The sequence below is a fragment of the Mustelus asterias genome, chromosome 3, assembly GCF_964213995.1.
Source record: "Mustelus asterias chromosome 3, sMusAst1.hap1.1, whole genome shotgun sequence".
Classification (NCBI taxonomy): Eukaryota; Metazoa; Chordata; class Chondrichthyes; order Carcharhiniformes; family Triakidae; genus Mustelus; species Mustelus asterias.
This window is the reverse complement of record NC_135803.1, coordinates 127732413-127748274: the sequence shown is the minus strand read 5'-3', so window position 1 is coordinate 127748274 and position 15862 is coordinate 127732413. Positions and strand designations below refer to the sequence as shown.

Below are 15862 nucleotides of genomic sequence, written 5' to 3'. Positions count from 1 at the left end.
TTGAAACAGAGAAACATAGAAAATAGGGGCAGGAGTAGGCCATTCGGCCCTTTGAGCCATTCAATATGATCATGGCTGATTATGCACTTTCAGTGTCCCACTTCCATTTCCTCTCCATACCCCTTGATCCCTTTAGCCACAAGGGCAATGTCCAGCTCCCTCTTGAACATATCTAACGAACTGGCCCCAACGACTTTCTATGGTAGAGAATTCCACAGGTTCACAACTCTCTGAGTAAAGAAATTTTTCCTCATCTCAGTCCTGAATGGCTTACCACTTATTCTTAGACTGTGACCCCTAGTTCTGGACTTCCCCAACATCCAGAACATTCTTCCTGCATCTAGCCTGTCCAATCCCATCAGAATTTTACATGTTTCTATGATATCCCCTCACATTCTTCTATTTTCCAGTGATTAAAAACCCAGTCAATCCAATCTCTCTTCATATGTTAGTCCTGCCATTCCAGGAATCAGTCTGGTGAACCTTCTTTGGACTCCCTCAATAGCAAGAATCTCCTTCCTCAGACTAGGAGACCAAAACTGCACAATACTCAAGGTGTGGCCTCACCAAAGCCCTGTATAACTGCAGCAAGACATCCTCCTTACTCCTATACTCAAATCTTCTTGCTATGAAGGCCAGCATGCTATTAGCTTTCTTCAGCGCCTGCTGTACCTGCATACTAACCTTCAGTGACTGTTCCACCATGACACACAGGTCACGTTGCACTTCCCCTTTTCCCAAACTGCCACCATTCAGATAATAATCTTCCGTCTTGTTTTTGCCACCTCACATTTATCCACATTATATTGCATTTGCCAAGTATTTGCCCACTCAGCCAGCCTGTCCAAGTCACCCTGCAGCCTCTTAGCATCCTCCTCACAGCAAACACTACCACCCAGCTTGGTGTCATTTGCAAATTTTGAGATATTGCATTCAATTCTTTCATCCAAATCATTAATGTATATTGTGAACAGCTGGAGCCCCAGCACTGAACCCCGCGGTACCCCACTTGTCACTGCTTGCCGCTTTGAAAAGGACCCGTTTATTCCCACTTTCTGTTCCTGTCTGCCAACCAGTTCTCTATCCACATCGATACATTACCCCAATACCATGAGCTTTAATTTTGCTCACTAATCTCTTGTGTGGGGCCTTGTCAAAAGCCTTTTGAAAGTCCAGATACATAACATCCACTGGTTCACCCTTGTCCACTCTACATTGAGTGGAACCCCTTTCTGTTCAGGAAGGCACTTGGCTCACTCGCTGGCGCCCTAGTGGCTATATGTGTACAATCAATTGTACCTTGGATGTGTGGGAAACCAGCAATTGCTGCAAAGCCTCTGGCTTTCTCAACCTGGCTGACCTTACATGTCTGAAAATAAATGAATGTCATGACCCATCTGTAATGAGCTTGATGCAACTGTGGGCAGTTGATTGGGACACACCACACAGGTCCCCCACTGACTCCTGGAAAGAACCGGAGGTGTAGAGGTTGAGAGACACTGTGAGCTTCAGATCCTGTGGCCACCCATACAGATGGAGGGGATCTCTGGCTCAAACATCTGGCATATGGTGGTGGAGTGTCCCTAGAGAGGCGGAGCCTCCTTCAGCACTGGACCATGGGCGTTTTGAGCTCGTTGAAGCGCTGCCAGTACACTCTGGTTACAGTGTTATGATGTCTTCTGCAGACCATTCCATCTTGAATTCTCTGGCAGCCCTGCACTCAACATCACAATAAGTAGATTATGTGGTTATTATCACACTGCAGTTTGTGTGTGTTTTCTGAGTGCATATTGTTTGCTGTGTTTCTTACATTACAATAGTGACTGCGGCTGGAATTTTCCAGCCCCGATATGGTCAGCTATTCAAATGTCCATTCACTAGGTGGAACCAGGAGATCCCACAGGCAGAAGGGGCTGGAAAATCCCACCCTAAACTTCTAATGTGCTTAATTGGCTGTTAAAGGGCTTTGAGACGTCCGGTTGTAGAGAAAAGCATCATATAAATACAAGTCTTTTTTAAGGAAGGACAAATATAGGACATTATTAAATCAGTTGGATTTTTTACAGCCTCTGGTTGTTTCATGATAACCATTGCTGATACTAGGTTTTTATTCCAAATGCATTTTATTAACTCATTTTAAATTCCCCACATGCTGTGACTGAGGTATAAACCCAGTAATATAATCATTATCTATTGCACTCGTCTAGTGCACCTATATGGTCAGGTTTAGCTGCAATTAATTCCAAAATAGAGTTCCCAAGTTGATGATCATTGATCCAGGATCTCAGATGAAGATCAACATTTGGGATCCAAGGAAATAAACAAATAAAAACATTTCTTTGATATTCAGACCAAAAAGAATACCAGCGAACTCAAACTCTGAAATTTCAACAAGGTTTTAAAAAAATTTCCATTGAGCTAGTTTTGATTAAAATGATCAAACTAAGATTTGAGTAGTCAGATCAAACAGTGAATAAAATGTTATCAGTGTTTCCCTAACCTGCTGCATTAAGTCAAGCTCAGAGCATTGTCCAAATTCCTCTGTGCGCCGGGACAGCTTCTCCAGCTCCACAATGAGTTTTTCTCGTTTAGCCAACAGCTCAGTCTCTCCTTTAAGCTTTGCTTTCTCTACCAGCTGCAATCACAAAAAATAAGGACAAATATTCAAGATTTATAATTTAAACAGTGATCGGCCATTTTGAATATGTTAAGCTGAATACAGCAATACTGAATATACCACAAACAACCTCCAATTGTTACAGGTTAAGCAAAATCCAGATGTTTTACATGCTCTATTGAATATCTAAACTTTGCCCACTCACTAAAGCTGAATGTTCCACTTAATATCAGCAATTTCCAAATCCATTGCAATACTGTGTAAGTCAATCATATTGAGGTAAAGTCTAAACCTGTTAATTTATATTCAGCTCAAACCTGGGACTTTCAGTCATTCCTAGTACAGTTCCAATTTTCTTTTGAAATTTCATAGAATGATAGAATGGTTACACACAGAAGGAAGCCATTCGTTCCATTGTGTCTGTGACAGCTCTTTGCAAAAGCAACTCATCTAATCCTCCTCCTACTCCCCCCCTCCCCCCGCCCCCCCGACCCCACACACACACACACACACACACAGTGCCGCAAATTCTTCCTCTTTAGATAATTATCTAATTTTCTTTTGAAAGGAACTGAATCTGCCTCAACCATACTTTGAAAGCGCGTTCAAGGTCCTAACCATTCACTAACCATAAAACATTTTGCATGTTGCTATTGTTTCTTTTGCCAATCACCATAAATTTGTGTCCTCAGGTTTCATTCCTTCCACAGGTGGAAACATTCTCCAGGCCCTTCCTGACCTTGAATATTATCAAATCTCCTTTCAATCTTCTCTCCCCAAGGAGGACTGCTCCAACTTCTCCAATCTATCTACTTAACTGAAGTTTCACATCCCTTGTCTTGTGAATCATTCTTGCATTCTTCCTAATGCCTTTGGGACATTCTTCTTAAAGTGTGATGCCAAAATCTGGATGCCATGTTCCATTTGAGGCCAAACCACTGTTTTATACAAGTTTATTATAACTTTCTTGCTTTTGTATTCTATGCCTTATTAATTTATAAACCCAGCATCCCCTATGCTCTATTCACCTGCCTCCAGACCTGACCAGCAACTTTCAATGATTTGTGTTGATACAAACCCAGGTCCTGTTGTTCTTACATCCCTCTTAGAATTGTACCTTTAATTTTATATTGCCTTTCCTTGTTCCTCCGACCAGACTGAATCACTTCAAGCTTACCTGCATTAAATTTTATCTGCCACTTGTCCACCAAGCTCGCAATGGCCTTTTGAAGTTTCACACTAGCCTACTTAGAGATCCCAATCCTTCCAAGATTTGTGTCATCCTGTGTCTGTACACTAAAGTCTGAATCATTAATATAAAGAGTAGAGCAGTGGTACTTAGGCCAAAAACTGGAGAACCCCTCTATTAACCTTCCTCATGTCTGAAAAACAATCAATTATTCAGTACTACTCTGTTCCCTGTCACTCAGCCAATTTTGTATCCATGTTGCTACTGTGTCTTTTATTGTGTGAACTCTTTATTCACAAGTCTGTTGAGCCGGCAAAACAGGTCCAGCAATATCGGGATAGGCAAGAAATCGGGTGCGAGCCTGATTCTTTGCCATTCGCTCCTATTTCCCACCCCATTATGCTACTTGACCAGCGCAGTGGGGTGGAACACTCCCGCCCCTGGTGTCTGCAGCCCAGCAGCAGCAACTTGACTGAAATATACAGGATTCAGAGAGATTTTGATAGGATCAATGCGCAAAAGATTATTCCTCTTGTGGGAGAATCTAGTACTAAGGGCCAATGTTTAAAAATGAGGGTTCACTCATTTAGGCCAGAGATTAGGAGAATATTTTTCTCTGAGTGTTGCCAGCCTTCCTCAAAAGGTGGTGGAAACATGGTCTTTGAATATTTTAAAGGCAGAGGTAGATAGAACCTTGATAAGCAAAGGGATAAAAGGTTATTGGGGTGGATGGGAGGATGGAGTTGAGGTTACAATCAGATCAACCATGATCTCATTGAATGGCAGAGCGGGCTCGAAGGGCTGAGTGGCCTGCTCCTGCTTCTATTTTGTATGTTTGCATGTTCTAGATTAGAAGTACATGAAATTTACAGCACAGAAGCAGGCAATTTGGCACAACAAATGCTCATGTTGATGCATCGCACAAGCTTGGAAATAGAAAACATAAGTACACAAATAGTAAGTCTCGTATTAAAAACCATTCACAACCTTGCAATAGCATGTCTTCGCAAATTCATCCAATCTTAAACCACTCACTAAACTCTTTGGTCCCAAGACACTGGACTTTCCTATCAACCCTGCATAGGTAGTATAGTCTTCAGATCAGTGTGAATTCACCTTGAAAACTGCAAAAAAGCCCACACAAAATCAAAGGGGCGGAAAAGTTGCCCTGCTATATGGGAGTGACAGAATCTGAGACAGCTGATTCTCTAATCACAGATTCTGTCTCTCCCATGCCTACTGCTCCAGCTCCTCCAATTACAGATTCTCTCCCCCCTGTTCTTGTTACTCTTCCAGCAATATAAATAATCTATGATTGTAGGAGCAACAAAGGTGGGAGGGAACCTGTGATTGGTGGAGCTCTAGCAGTTACTCTGGCTGGTCCTGCTGCTGCCATGAGTCTTTCGGCTGCACCATCAACAGTCACTTCAAGGGGGAGGCCATATTGAAGGGAGGTGAGTAATGCAGAAGATTTGCAGAAGCGCCAGCTCAATGGGAGAGTTCCGGGTCTGGATCTGGTGTCCAATCCGGTTAATGGAAGGAAGTCCCCTTAGAGGCGTTGCTGTCTGGTAAACAGCTCTTTTGCTCAACACCTATTTTCCCAATCTATATTTGTGAAGAATCTACATACCTCATCATTTTCATCAAAAATGGGAACAATTTTCCTTGGCCAAAGGAGAACAGTGGCATGTAAATCTAGGTCTGATGGATTGAATATGTAAACATCCAACAGGTAATCCAACCTGCGACGAAGTTCCTGTAAAATAAAAAGAATGATATATAATAGAATTTTCAGATGTCGGATTTCCTGTGGGACACAAATTCACCTTGCATATTAGTACTTAGTTGTTGCTGAGTTCCAAAATAATTTCATATTTTCAAATAAAAATTCAAAACCAAAAAATATGAAATAGTATTAACACATAGGCGGGAACTCTACCATCTCACTCGCCACGGAATTGGAGCGAGCAAGGGTCCGACAACAGAAATCGCTTGGGCGGGAATTTCCGATCTCGCCCGAGCGAAGCCATAAAATCCCGCCCATAATGTGAGATCCAGCATTGATGTCAGCTAAGCATTTATTTACCAAGAAGAAAAATAATTCTAAAATTGTTGATTATTTATGCAGCCGCAGGAAGAGAAGTTTAAAAAATTTTTGTATTAATTAATTAATGGACGCGCACATCGAAAGTTTTAAAGTTTATTTATTAGTGTCACAAGTCGGCTTACATTAACATTGCAATGAAGTTACTGTGAAAATCCACTAGTCGCCACACTCCAGCGCTTGTTTGGGTACACCGAGGAAGAATTTAGCATGGCCAATGCACCTAACCAGCACGTCTTTCAGGGAGAACGTGCAAACGCACAGACAATGACCCAAGCTGGGAATTGAACTGGGGTCCCTGGCGTTGTGAGGCAGTAGTGCTAGCCACTGTGCCATCCTTAGAAATATTCCAATTTGAATTGCTTAAATATATAATTCAGGGCACAAAGCTATTTTTTAACACTATGGCACTATTGATCACCTGGTTGATAGAGATCAATCTGGTCAAAGAACCAAATATAAAGAAGCAACATCCAAGAATATGAATCCTAACTGAATTGTTAACTGAGTTGATTCCTTAGGCCAGGTCAAGCCTTGGACAAATCTTAATTATGAGCAACCAGATGTGTTAGCTGTGGAGGCCCACTCAGTTCCAAAGACCTTTCTTTAAAAAAAAACCCAAAAGCTAATGGAGCATATGTTGTGCTCAATGGCGATGACACAGCAATCACATTTCATGTTGTGAGAGATGCCCATAACGTTTTCTCAGGCTTCTGATTAGAGGTTTTCTCTGACTCTGTGTCTGATCCAGTACAGAGACCATTACAGGTTACCTGTGATGTCCGAGAGCTGGTCAACAGCAAGGCCTTTCAACCAATCAAATTGAAAATTCCTTACTTAAAATATGCAGAGACTAAAGCAGGACGCATAAACTAAATTTAAATCATGCACAGAAAGCAAAATAAAAATCAAGAGCAACCATTAGGTTTAAAAGAGAGATCTAAAAGGGACAGATGGTTAAAGTAAACACAAAATCATTTTAATTTCTATTTTTATGAAAATCTCCCACACTTAATAAATTACGGAGGAACTCCACATCTGTAAAATTAAATGGTTAGAATTGGGAACCCAGCAAAGAATTACCAATAAACTGATTGAGAAAGGGAAAAGAAAACATGGATGCAAACTAGCGAGGGACATAAAGGCAGACTACAAAAATGTTCTTAGGTATGCGAAAAGGAAAAGATTAACTAGGACAAAAGTGGGCCTATTATAGGAGAATTTATAGTGGAGAACAGGGAAATGGCGGAGAAATTAAACAGTTACTTTGCACCTGTCTTCATGGAAGAAGATAAAATCTCCCAGAAATACAAGGTGACCAAGGGACTTGTGAAACTGAGGCACTCAAAAAGGTAGTACTTGAAAAGATAACTGGAGTGAAGGTTAATAAATCCCCTGGACCAAATGAGTGTTGAAGGAGGTAGATAGAGAGATAGTGGATGCATTTGTAGTTATCTTTCAAAATTCTATAGATTCTGGAAATGTTCCTGGGACCGGAAAGTAGCAAATGTAACCCTATCACTTCAGAAGGGAAGAAGGGGGAGAATGGAGAATTATAGACCTGTTAGTTCGATATCACTGGTAGAGAAAATGTTGGAATCAAATATAAAGGATGTGATAACTGTATATTTAGAAAAGAATGGTAAAACTGAGCAGAGTCATTGTGGATTTATGAATGGGAAATCATGTTTGAGAAACTCGTTGGAATTTTTTGAAGATATTATTCATAGCATTGATAAAGGAAAACCAGAGAATGTGGTATATTTGGATTTTCTGAAAGCTTTTGATAAGATCCCACACAGGAAGTTAGTAAATAAATTAGAGCACATGAGATTGGGGAAATATACTGGCAGGGACTGAGATTTGGTTAACTGGCAGAAAACAGGGCGTAGAAAAAAAAAAGGACCATTCTCAGAGTGCCAGGCTGTTACTAGTGGGGTACCGCAAAGATCAGTGCTGGGGCCACAGATATTCATAATCTATATACATTGATTTGGATGTGGGGACCAATTCTAAGATTTTCAAATTTTGCTGATGACACCAAACTGGGTGGGAATGTAAGTTCTGAGGGGGATGCAAGAGGACTTCAAGAGGACAAGACAAGCTAAATTAAAGGACAAGACACTGCTGATGGAATATAATGTGAATAAGTATGAAGTTATTCACTTTGATAGAAAAAAAAGAAAGGCAGAATATTTTTTAAATGGTGAAAGGTTGGGAAGTATGGGTGTCCAAAAAGACCTGGGTGCTCATGAATCACTCAAAGTTAGCAGGTGCAGCAAGCAATTAGGAAGGCAAATGGTATGCTGGCCTTCATCACAAGGCGATTTGGGTAAAGAGGTCTTGCTGTAGTTGTGAGTGATGGTGAGACCTCCCTGGGGAATTGTGTACAGTTTTGGTCTGCTTATCTAAGGAAGGATGTACTTGTCATAGAGGGAGTGCAACAGAGGTTCACCAGATTAATCCCTGGGATGGTGGGATTATATTATGAGAAAAGATTGAGGAGACCGGGTCTAGAATTTCAAAGAACTAATCTAAACATTAACTCTGTTTCTCTCCATAAATGCTGCCTGACCTGCTAAGTATTTCTAGCATTTTCTGTTTTTATACAAACAAAATGGGAGATGCAAAACCAAGGTGCTACACACCACCACAATGGGAGAACATAATCACAAGGTGATGAGCTATAATAGGCGATTTCCATTAAAAACAAATGTAGGAGTTTATTATGGGATGACAAAGGATGACAAAAACATGACAACAATAGGCAGTGAGGCATTACAGATAGGAATTGAATACAGTCCAATACTTTTAATATACTATAGAGGTTATATATACTTATTGCATTTTTGCATTATTGCACATGTGGGCAATTAACTTGATCTGCGCTCTCTACGGCCAATATTATTACAGAAGACAGATTAATCTTAAATTACTTACCGATTTATTTAATACTTACTTTGATTCTTTCATTCAGAGCCGAAATACCTTTACTTTTTGCTTCATTCACATAGTCTATCACTTCCAACATTTCTTTTGTACTCTCAGGAATGTTCAAAGCTTTATCTACAATATATTCAAACTCATGACAAATTCTACAAAAATAAAATAAATTATATTTTTATGGTCAATCATTTTAAACGTGATAAAATGTTTTCATAATTATTGAGAAAATATCTCACAGGAAGACTTAAATGCACACTTAGAAAATTTCATAATATTTAATATCTTCAATATTATTGCATTGAGTGGCTGCTTTGTCAAAGGCAGATCATGCCTTACGAGCCTGATTGAATTTTTTGAGGATGTGAATAAACACATTGATGAAGGAAGAGTAGTAGATGTAGTATATATGGACTTCAGCAGGGCATTTGATAAGGTGTCCCATGCAAGGCTTATTGAGAAAGTGAGGGGGCATGGGATCCAAGGGGACATTGCTTTGTGGATCCAGAACTGGCTTGCCCACAGAAGGCAAACAGTGGTTGTAGATGGGTCATATTCTGCATGGAGGTCGGTCACCAGTGGAGTGCCCCAGGGATCTGTTCTGGAACCCTTACTCTTTGTGATTTTTATAAATGACCTGGATAAGGAAGTGGAGGGATGGGTTGGTAAGTTTGTTGATGATACAAAGGTTGGAGGTGTTGTGGATAGTGTGGAGGGATGTCAAAAGTTGCAGCGAGACATTGATAGGATGCAAGACTGGGTGGAGAAGTGGCAGAAGGAGTTCAACCCAGATAAGTGTGAGGTGGTTCATTTTGGCAGGTCAAATAGGATGGCGGAATATAATATTAATGGTCGGGGACTCTTGGCAGAGTGGAAGATCAGAAGGATCTTGGGGTCCGAGTTCATAGGACGCTCAAAGCAGCTGTGCGGGTTGAGGCTGTGGTTAAGAAGGCATATGGTGTACTGGCCTTCATCAATCGAGGAATTGAGTTTAGGAGTCGTGAGATAATGTTGCAGCTATATAAGACCCTGGTCAGACCACACTTGGAGTACTGTGCTCAGTTCTGGTCGCCTCATTACAGGAAGGATGTGGAAGTCATAGAAAGGGTGCAGAGGAGATTTACAAGGATGTTGCCTGGGTTGGGGAGCATGCCTTATGAGGAGAGGTTGAGTGAGCTCGGCCTTTTCTCCTTGGAGAGACGAAGGATGAGGGGTGACCTGATAGAGGTGTATAAGATGTTGAGAGGTTTGATCGAGTGGATAGTCAGAGGCTTTTTCCCAGGGTTGAAATGGTTGCCACAAGAGGACACAGGTTTAAGATGCTGGGGAGTAGGTACAGAGGAGATGTCAGGGGTAAGTTTTTCGCTCAGAGGGTGGTGGGTGCATGGAATGGGCTGCCAGCAACGGTGGTGAAGGCGGATTCGATAGGGTCTTTTAAGAGACTTTTAGATAAGTACATGGAACTTAGTAAGATAGAGGGTTATAGGTAAGCCTAGTAATCGCTAAGGTAGGGACATGTTCGGCACAACTTTGTGGGCTAAAGGGCCTGTATTGTGCTGTAGTTTTTCTATGTTTCTAATATTTAATATTCAATAATATGCAAATATAATATTCTGTTTCAACCAGAAACAAAATAGAGCTCTGGGGTTCAACATGTCCAATATATTGTAGTCTTGCCCCAAATCCAGGGTATCACTAACTATATCCAGTTCATTCTGGAGACTCTTTGAAACAAGGCCACTGCTTTCAGGAATCACAAAGGATCTACTGTACAACTAGTTTTTGACCATCAGCAGTACTTCATGTAGCTATGTGGCCACTTATCTAGAAGTTGGCTTGATGCAGTTATTATTGCAGAAATCCTCCATTTATCCCTGCACAGTGAGAGGCAGGCTCCTTTGGCTTAATATGTCTCAAGAAACTTCTCAGGATTCCATGCTTGGCAACCAAACTGGACATCGCATCATAGAATCATACAGTGCAGAAGAGGCCCTTTGGCCCATCGAGTCTGCATCAACACGTGAGAAATGCCTGACCTCACACTTAATCCCATTTACCAGCACTCCTACGTAAGGTCCAGAATTTTCTCCTCCAAGAACACTGCAAGATTTGACACCCCCCACCAGTACAACTTCACTCTCTGGCATTGTTCTTCCTCTTCTCCTGTGAGGCCAAGAGCGCATTCATGAATCCCTCCTCGATCCATGAGATCCATGGGTTAATTAGAATCATCACTGAGCAGAAACCTGAAGTCGTCAAGTGAATACTCCCCTGCCTCAACAAATCTGGTGGCTTCCTCCAAAACACACCAGAAATAGTATCTCGTACGAGCTTGATTTGCTGCATAACTTTGGTCTTACCCGGAACAACCCATGGAGCCGATTTTAAATCAGCATAATGAAGGAGACAGCATGAATGGCATTCAGGATGGTGTGTGAGTGGGAGGGCTACAATGTTTACTGAAGTCGTTTCTTTAGAAGTACATTAAAGAGTGCCTCAGTGAAATAATTCCTGCTCTCCTGCATTAATAATCACGTTCAACAACTGTCACACTTCTTCCAAACTCCAACAAATTACATCAGCCCAAAGCATAAAAATTGATATCTGTCTTTTGACATTTTAAGATCACTAGTTACTATGAAAGCATTCTGCACGAAGATTTCAAAAAGATTTATCATTTTGAGCTTGCACAAATGTCTTCACACACTCTTAAGTTACCCCTTATCTATCCTAATGCTAATGTATTCCTCACTTGTCTGGCACTTTGGAGGTGAAAAACTGCTGTGGCTGAGAAAAGGGCTTTTGCTCAATGGTCAGTGGGATCTCGATGCTTAAGCCTGAGGTGATATAGTTGCAGACTGCAACAGCTCGTCAGCTGCTGGATCAGTTTGATTCTGGTGCCGCAGTGGGCATTGACCAAGAAGGTGTTATCCTGTATCTCATTCTTTGATCAAGCTTTTAGTCACCACTTGTAATACCTGCTCTTGATTCATTTTTCCCTATGCTTCTGTGAAACACATGAGGATATTTTCTATGCTAAAGGTACTATATATGTGCATGTTCTTTGTCAAATGTGCTGCACATTATATTGGCCAGAACTTTCTGGCCGTTCATCTTCTGGTCGCACCGATGGTGCACCCCTGCTGTGGGTTTCACAGCGGCAAGGGTTTGATTTAATTTGATTTATTATTGTCACATGTATTAGTATACAGTGAAAAGTATTGTTTCTTGCGCATTATACAGACAAAGCATACCACTCATAGAGAAGGAAACGAGAGAGTGCAGAGTGTAGTGTTACAGTCATAAAAGAGTTAGAATGAAGCTTTAGAAGCATAGAACCAGAGTAAAAGATAGAATTAGAAGGTATACTGGGCACAGCTTGTAAGAAGTTGCCTCACTCTGGCGCCATCTTGGTTGATGAACTTCAAGGAAGGGTGCATTTAATGGGACACCCCATTGACAACAGCGGAACCAGGAGGTCCCACCACCAGGCATTGGTGAGCCACTTCCCACCACTGTAAAACACATGGCAATTTGCATGGTAAATCCCACCCATTATTAGCAAATATGAGTTAGGGTATAGGAAAGACTTATAGCACTTAAAAATGAATTTTGGGATTAATAAACAAGATAAATTAATAATGATTTGTAATTTCAGCCATCAATATCCATTTATAACACTGACTTACACTTCATTTTCTTCTCTGTGTTTTGCAACAAGTCCATCCAGCAGCATTTCCGCAAAACTCTTTGCTTTTTCTGACAGCCCATGTTTAATGTCTTCACAATCTAACCGTACCATATGAAAGTGGGCAACTTTTATTAAACTCATGATCTCCAGTGACAAGTGACGAAATTGTTCTATAAACTTAACGGAAATTACTGAATTATTGAGATGTAGAAATTGGGTTTGACTGGATAAGAATATGCCGCATACATGTTTACATGGTAATATTATATTGTACAGTTTACTATTGCTTTCCTCCTCTACTAATTTCCCGCTCTCAGTTTTCCTCTCCTTTTTTTTTACTTTCCTCTTCTCCTGAAGTGAATCAGACAGTCCTGCAGGGATACTTTGGCACCTCTTCCAAGTAGCTGTTTTTCATGTGTGAGCCCAGGTCGTAAAATCTGGTTATTTGACTGTAAAGAGCACCATAGCAGAACTCAATCCCGTCCTCGCCCAAGGACCATGTATAATTTCAGACAAAAAGCATGAATATTGAGTAAGTGCAAGAACCAGAAGTTACTTTTTTCAAAGTAGACAGAGGGCTACTTTGGCAGCCCCACCTTACCTTTAGCTGAAAGCTAGCAGCACAGACTAGGGATCAAATCTGTTACATTTCCGATCGATATAACTCAGTACCACACTTGTTATTCATTGAACCATGTGAGAGCTCAAGCTCAAGCTTCAGTTCATTGCTGTTTTAAATCTACCAAGTGGATTATTTTGCTGTAAATCTCCATCTATGATAGCATATTCTTCCTTGGATCAGAAGTACTTTTGGAATGGATTGGTGTGCCACATTTCAGAATTTTTTGCCATTTGACCATGAAAGAGATGGGTTTAATTTCTATTAAACTATTACTTTTAAGTGGAACTCAAAGGGGTTAAAATTCCTCGAATGCCAGAGGATGGGGAGAAAGGAATGTGTATTCAGGTTAGATAGACAAATCTGAGTGGGATGTTCCTCCTCACTTAGCACTTCAAACTAAGACAGCAAGCGTCAGCTGATTCATCCCAGAACCATTATGCCAAGATGGTGTTATCCATTTGAAAAACAGAAACAAACAGTTTCTAGAATACACCGAGAGGCAGAGCAGCTACTTTAACAGATAGGCTTGCTGTCCCACAGATGGGTCAGAAATCACAATTAGTTTCCTGTCCATTGAGGAAGATAGGGCAAGGATCAATCATCTGGACTCAGCTTTTGTGCATGATCTAGTAAAGGATGTGAGATTTATTGGAACTGTAATTCAACAAGATCACTTGCTTCCAGCAAAATAAAACAACTTGAAAATTCACAACTGGCCTTGTTTGACTAAGATGCCAATCAGCTCACAATTCAGACCAGAATTCAGACCAGAATTCAGACCAGGACGGCATGGTGGCACAATGGCAGGGTGGCATGGTGGCAGTGGTTAGCACTGCTGCCTCACAGTGCCAGGGACCCGGGTTCAATTCTGGCCTCGGGTGACTGTGTGGAGTTTGCGTGTTCTCCCCGTGTCTGCGTGGGATTCCTCCGGGTGCTGCGGTTACCTCCCACAGTCCAAAGATGTGTGGGTTAGGTTGATTGGCCATGCTAAATTGCTCCTTTGTGTCAGGGGGATTAGAGGGTAAATATGTGGAGTTACGGGGATAGGGACTGGGTGGGATTGTGGTCGGTGCAGGCTCGAAGAGCTGAATGGCCTCTTTTTGCACTGTAGGGATTCTATGATTCTATTCCAAGATCACACGAGTACAATATCCCATTCATATCTAAAGAGGATTTTGTTGTCATGTCCTCAGGTCAATCTATTGTCTCATTAGATATGTGCAGTGAGGGAAAACTGCTGATTAGCTTCCAGGAGTGACCAGAGTCAGTGGAATGAAATATGATGACTGGATTAAATTAGAACTCAAAAAACAAAGTTTAAAAAAATACATTTCTTATTTTAAAAATGTGGAGTTTTTGTATCCTCACAGTGAAATTTAACATTTTACAACAATAAAATTATTTTCCTCAGACGGATGATGGCATTTAGCAGTCATTATAACATTAGTGTGCCATTAAAACCCCAGTTACAACTTAATCAACAAGAAGCAACTTTTCCAGAGGTTTTTACATTGAGATTAACAACTCTAACAGACCAACATAAGAAATTAAGTTCATTACCGTTGATTGTAATCTGGAACTGCTTCCACTGTGTACTCTCTGGAGTAGCACAGAATCACTGACAGCAACTTCTAGATTTTCACACTCTTCTGTGCAGGTATGGACTCCAGAAGTTGCTATCAGTTTTATTGGAATAATGACGGTGAATGCCGACAGTCTCACCACTAATGTAAACAAGAGAATATCCAGAAAAAAATCTAAAATCCGAGCCTTCAAAACATTCAGTAGAAGTGAATTTACAGGATTTCCCTCCCTCAGTTGGAAAAGTCCAAGAAATTACAAGACATTGACAACATTATGTATGATAAAACTATAGACAATTAACAAATGTGATACAACGAAAGGGAACTTACCACTTACAATTTAGACTCTCCTAACACCTTGGCCTTGTGTTCACACTGAAGAGTCTATTATAACCAGACATAGGCACCCATCCCAGCGTCCCATGATTAGCTTTGCCATACATAGGCCCCCGTCATAGCCTCCTGTGCATAGCCCCCATGCAGGCCCCACCCTCTTGGCACTGCCCCTGGCACACAGTGCCTCAGGGGGTCACTGGCATACAGTGCCTCAGGAGGTCACTGGCACACAGTGCCTCAGGAAGTCACTGCCAGTGTGGGAGAAGCATGTGGCACCCAGTCTCTCAGTGGTGAATGAGGAGGTCTAGGCACACCTCACAATTGCGGACAAGCTGCCTGACGTCTTTGTGGCTCCAGAAGGCGCCCCAGAAAACCTAGTGTTCTCTCCACCACTGCCCTTGTGGAGAGATGGCAGTGAGTGTATCTGTCCTTTGCCTGCGTTCTCAGGTGCTTGAAAGGCATCAGTCACCTTTTCAAGAGATACCCCTTGTGACCAAGCAACCATCCATCAAGGCGACCTGGAGCCGCAAACAGCCTTGGCACTTGTAAGTGGCAAGTATGTAGGCATCATGGGAGCTGCCAGGGTACCTTGCACAGATCTGTAGAATCTGGGTCCTGTGGTAACAAACTGTCTGAACATTCGTGGAATGAAACCCCTTCCTACTTCAAAGGTGCCCAAGTGCAACCAATGGCACCCTAGATGCGGGGGAGCCCTGCAATTGCCGTGAAGCTCTGGCCTGCTCAGCCTGGCTGACATGATCTGACCTGAAATGGATG

The 15862-nt window shown here is 41.6% G+C and overlaps 1 protein-coding gene across 1 annotated transcript in view; it reads right to left on the bottom strand.

The window, feature by feature from the left end:
• dnah12 (dynein, axonemal, heavy chain 12) overlaps positions 1 to 15862 on the bottom strand; it is a 184003-nt gene that overhangs the window by 145488 nt on the left and 22653 nt on the right. The window contains exons 8-11 of the mRNA XM_078203274.1: positions 12543 to 12721; positions 8870 to 9005; positions 5437 to 5562; positions 2501 to 2635 (exon numbers count right to left, since the gene is read on the bottom strand). Coding sequence (XP_078059400.1) covers positions 2501 to 2635; positions 5437 to 5562; positions 8870 to 9005; positions 12543 to 12721 — 576 coding nt within the window. The remainder of the gene's footprint in view (positions 1 to 2500; positions 2636 to 5436; positions 5563 to 8869; positions 9006 to 12542; positions 12722 to 15862) is intronic.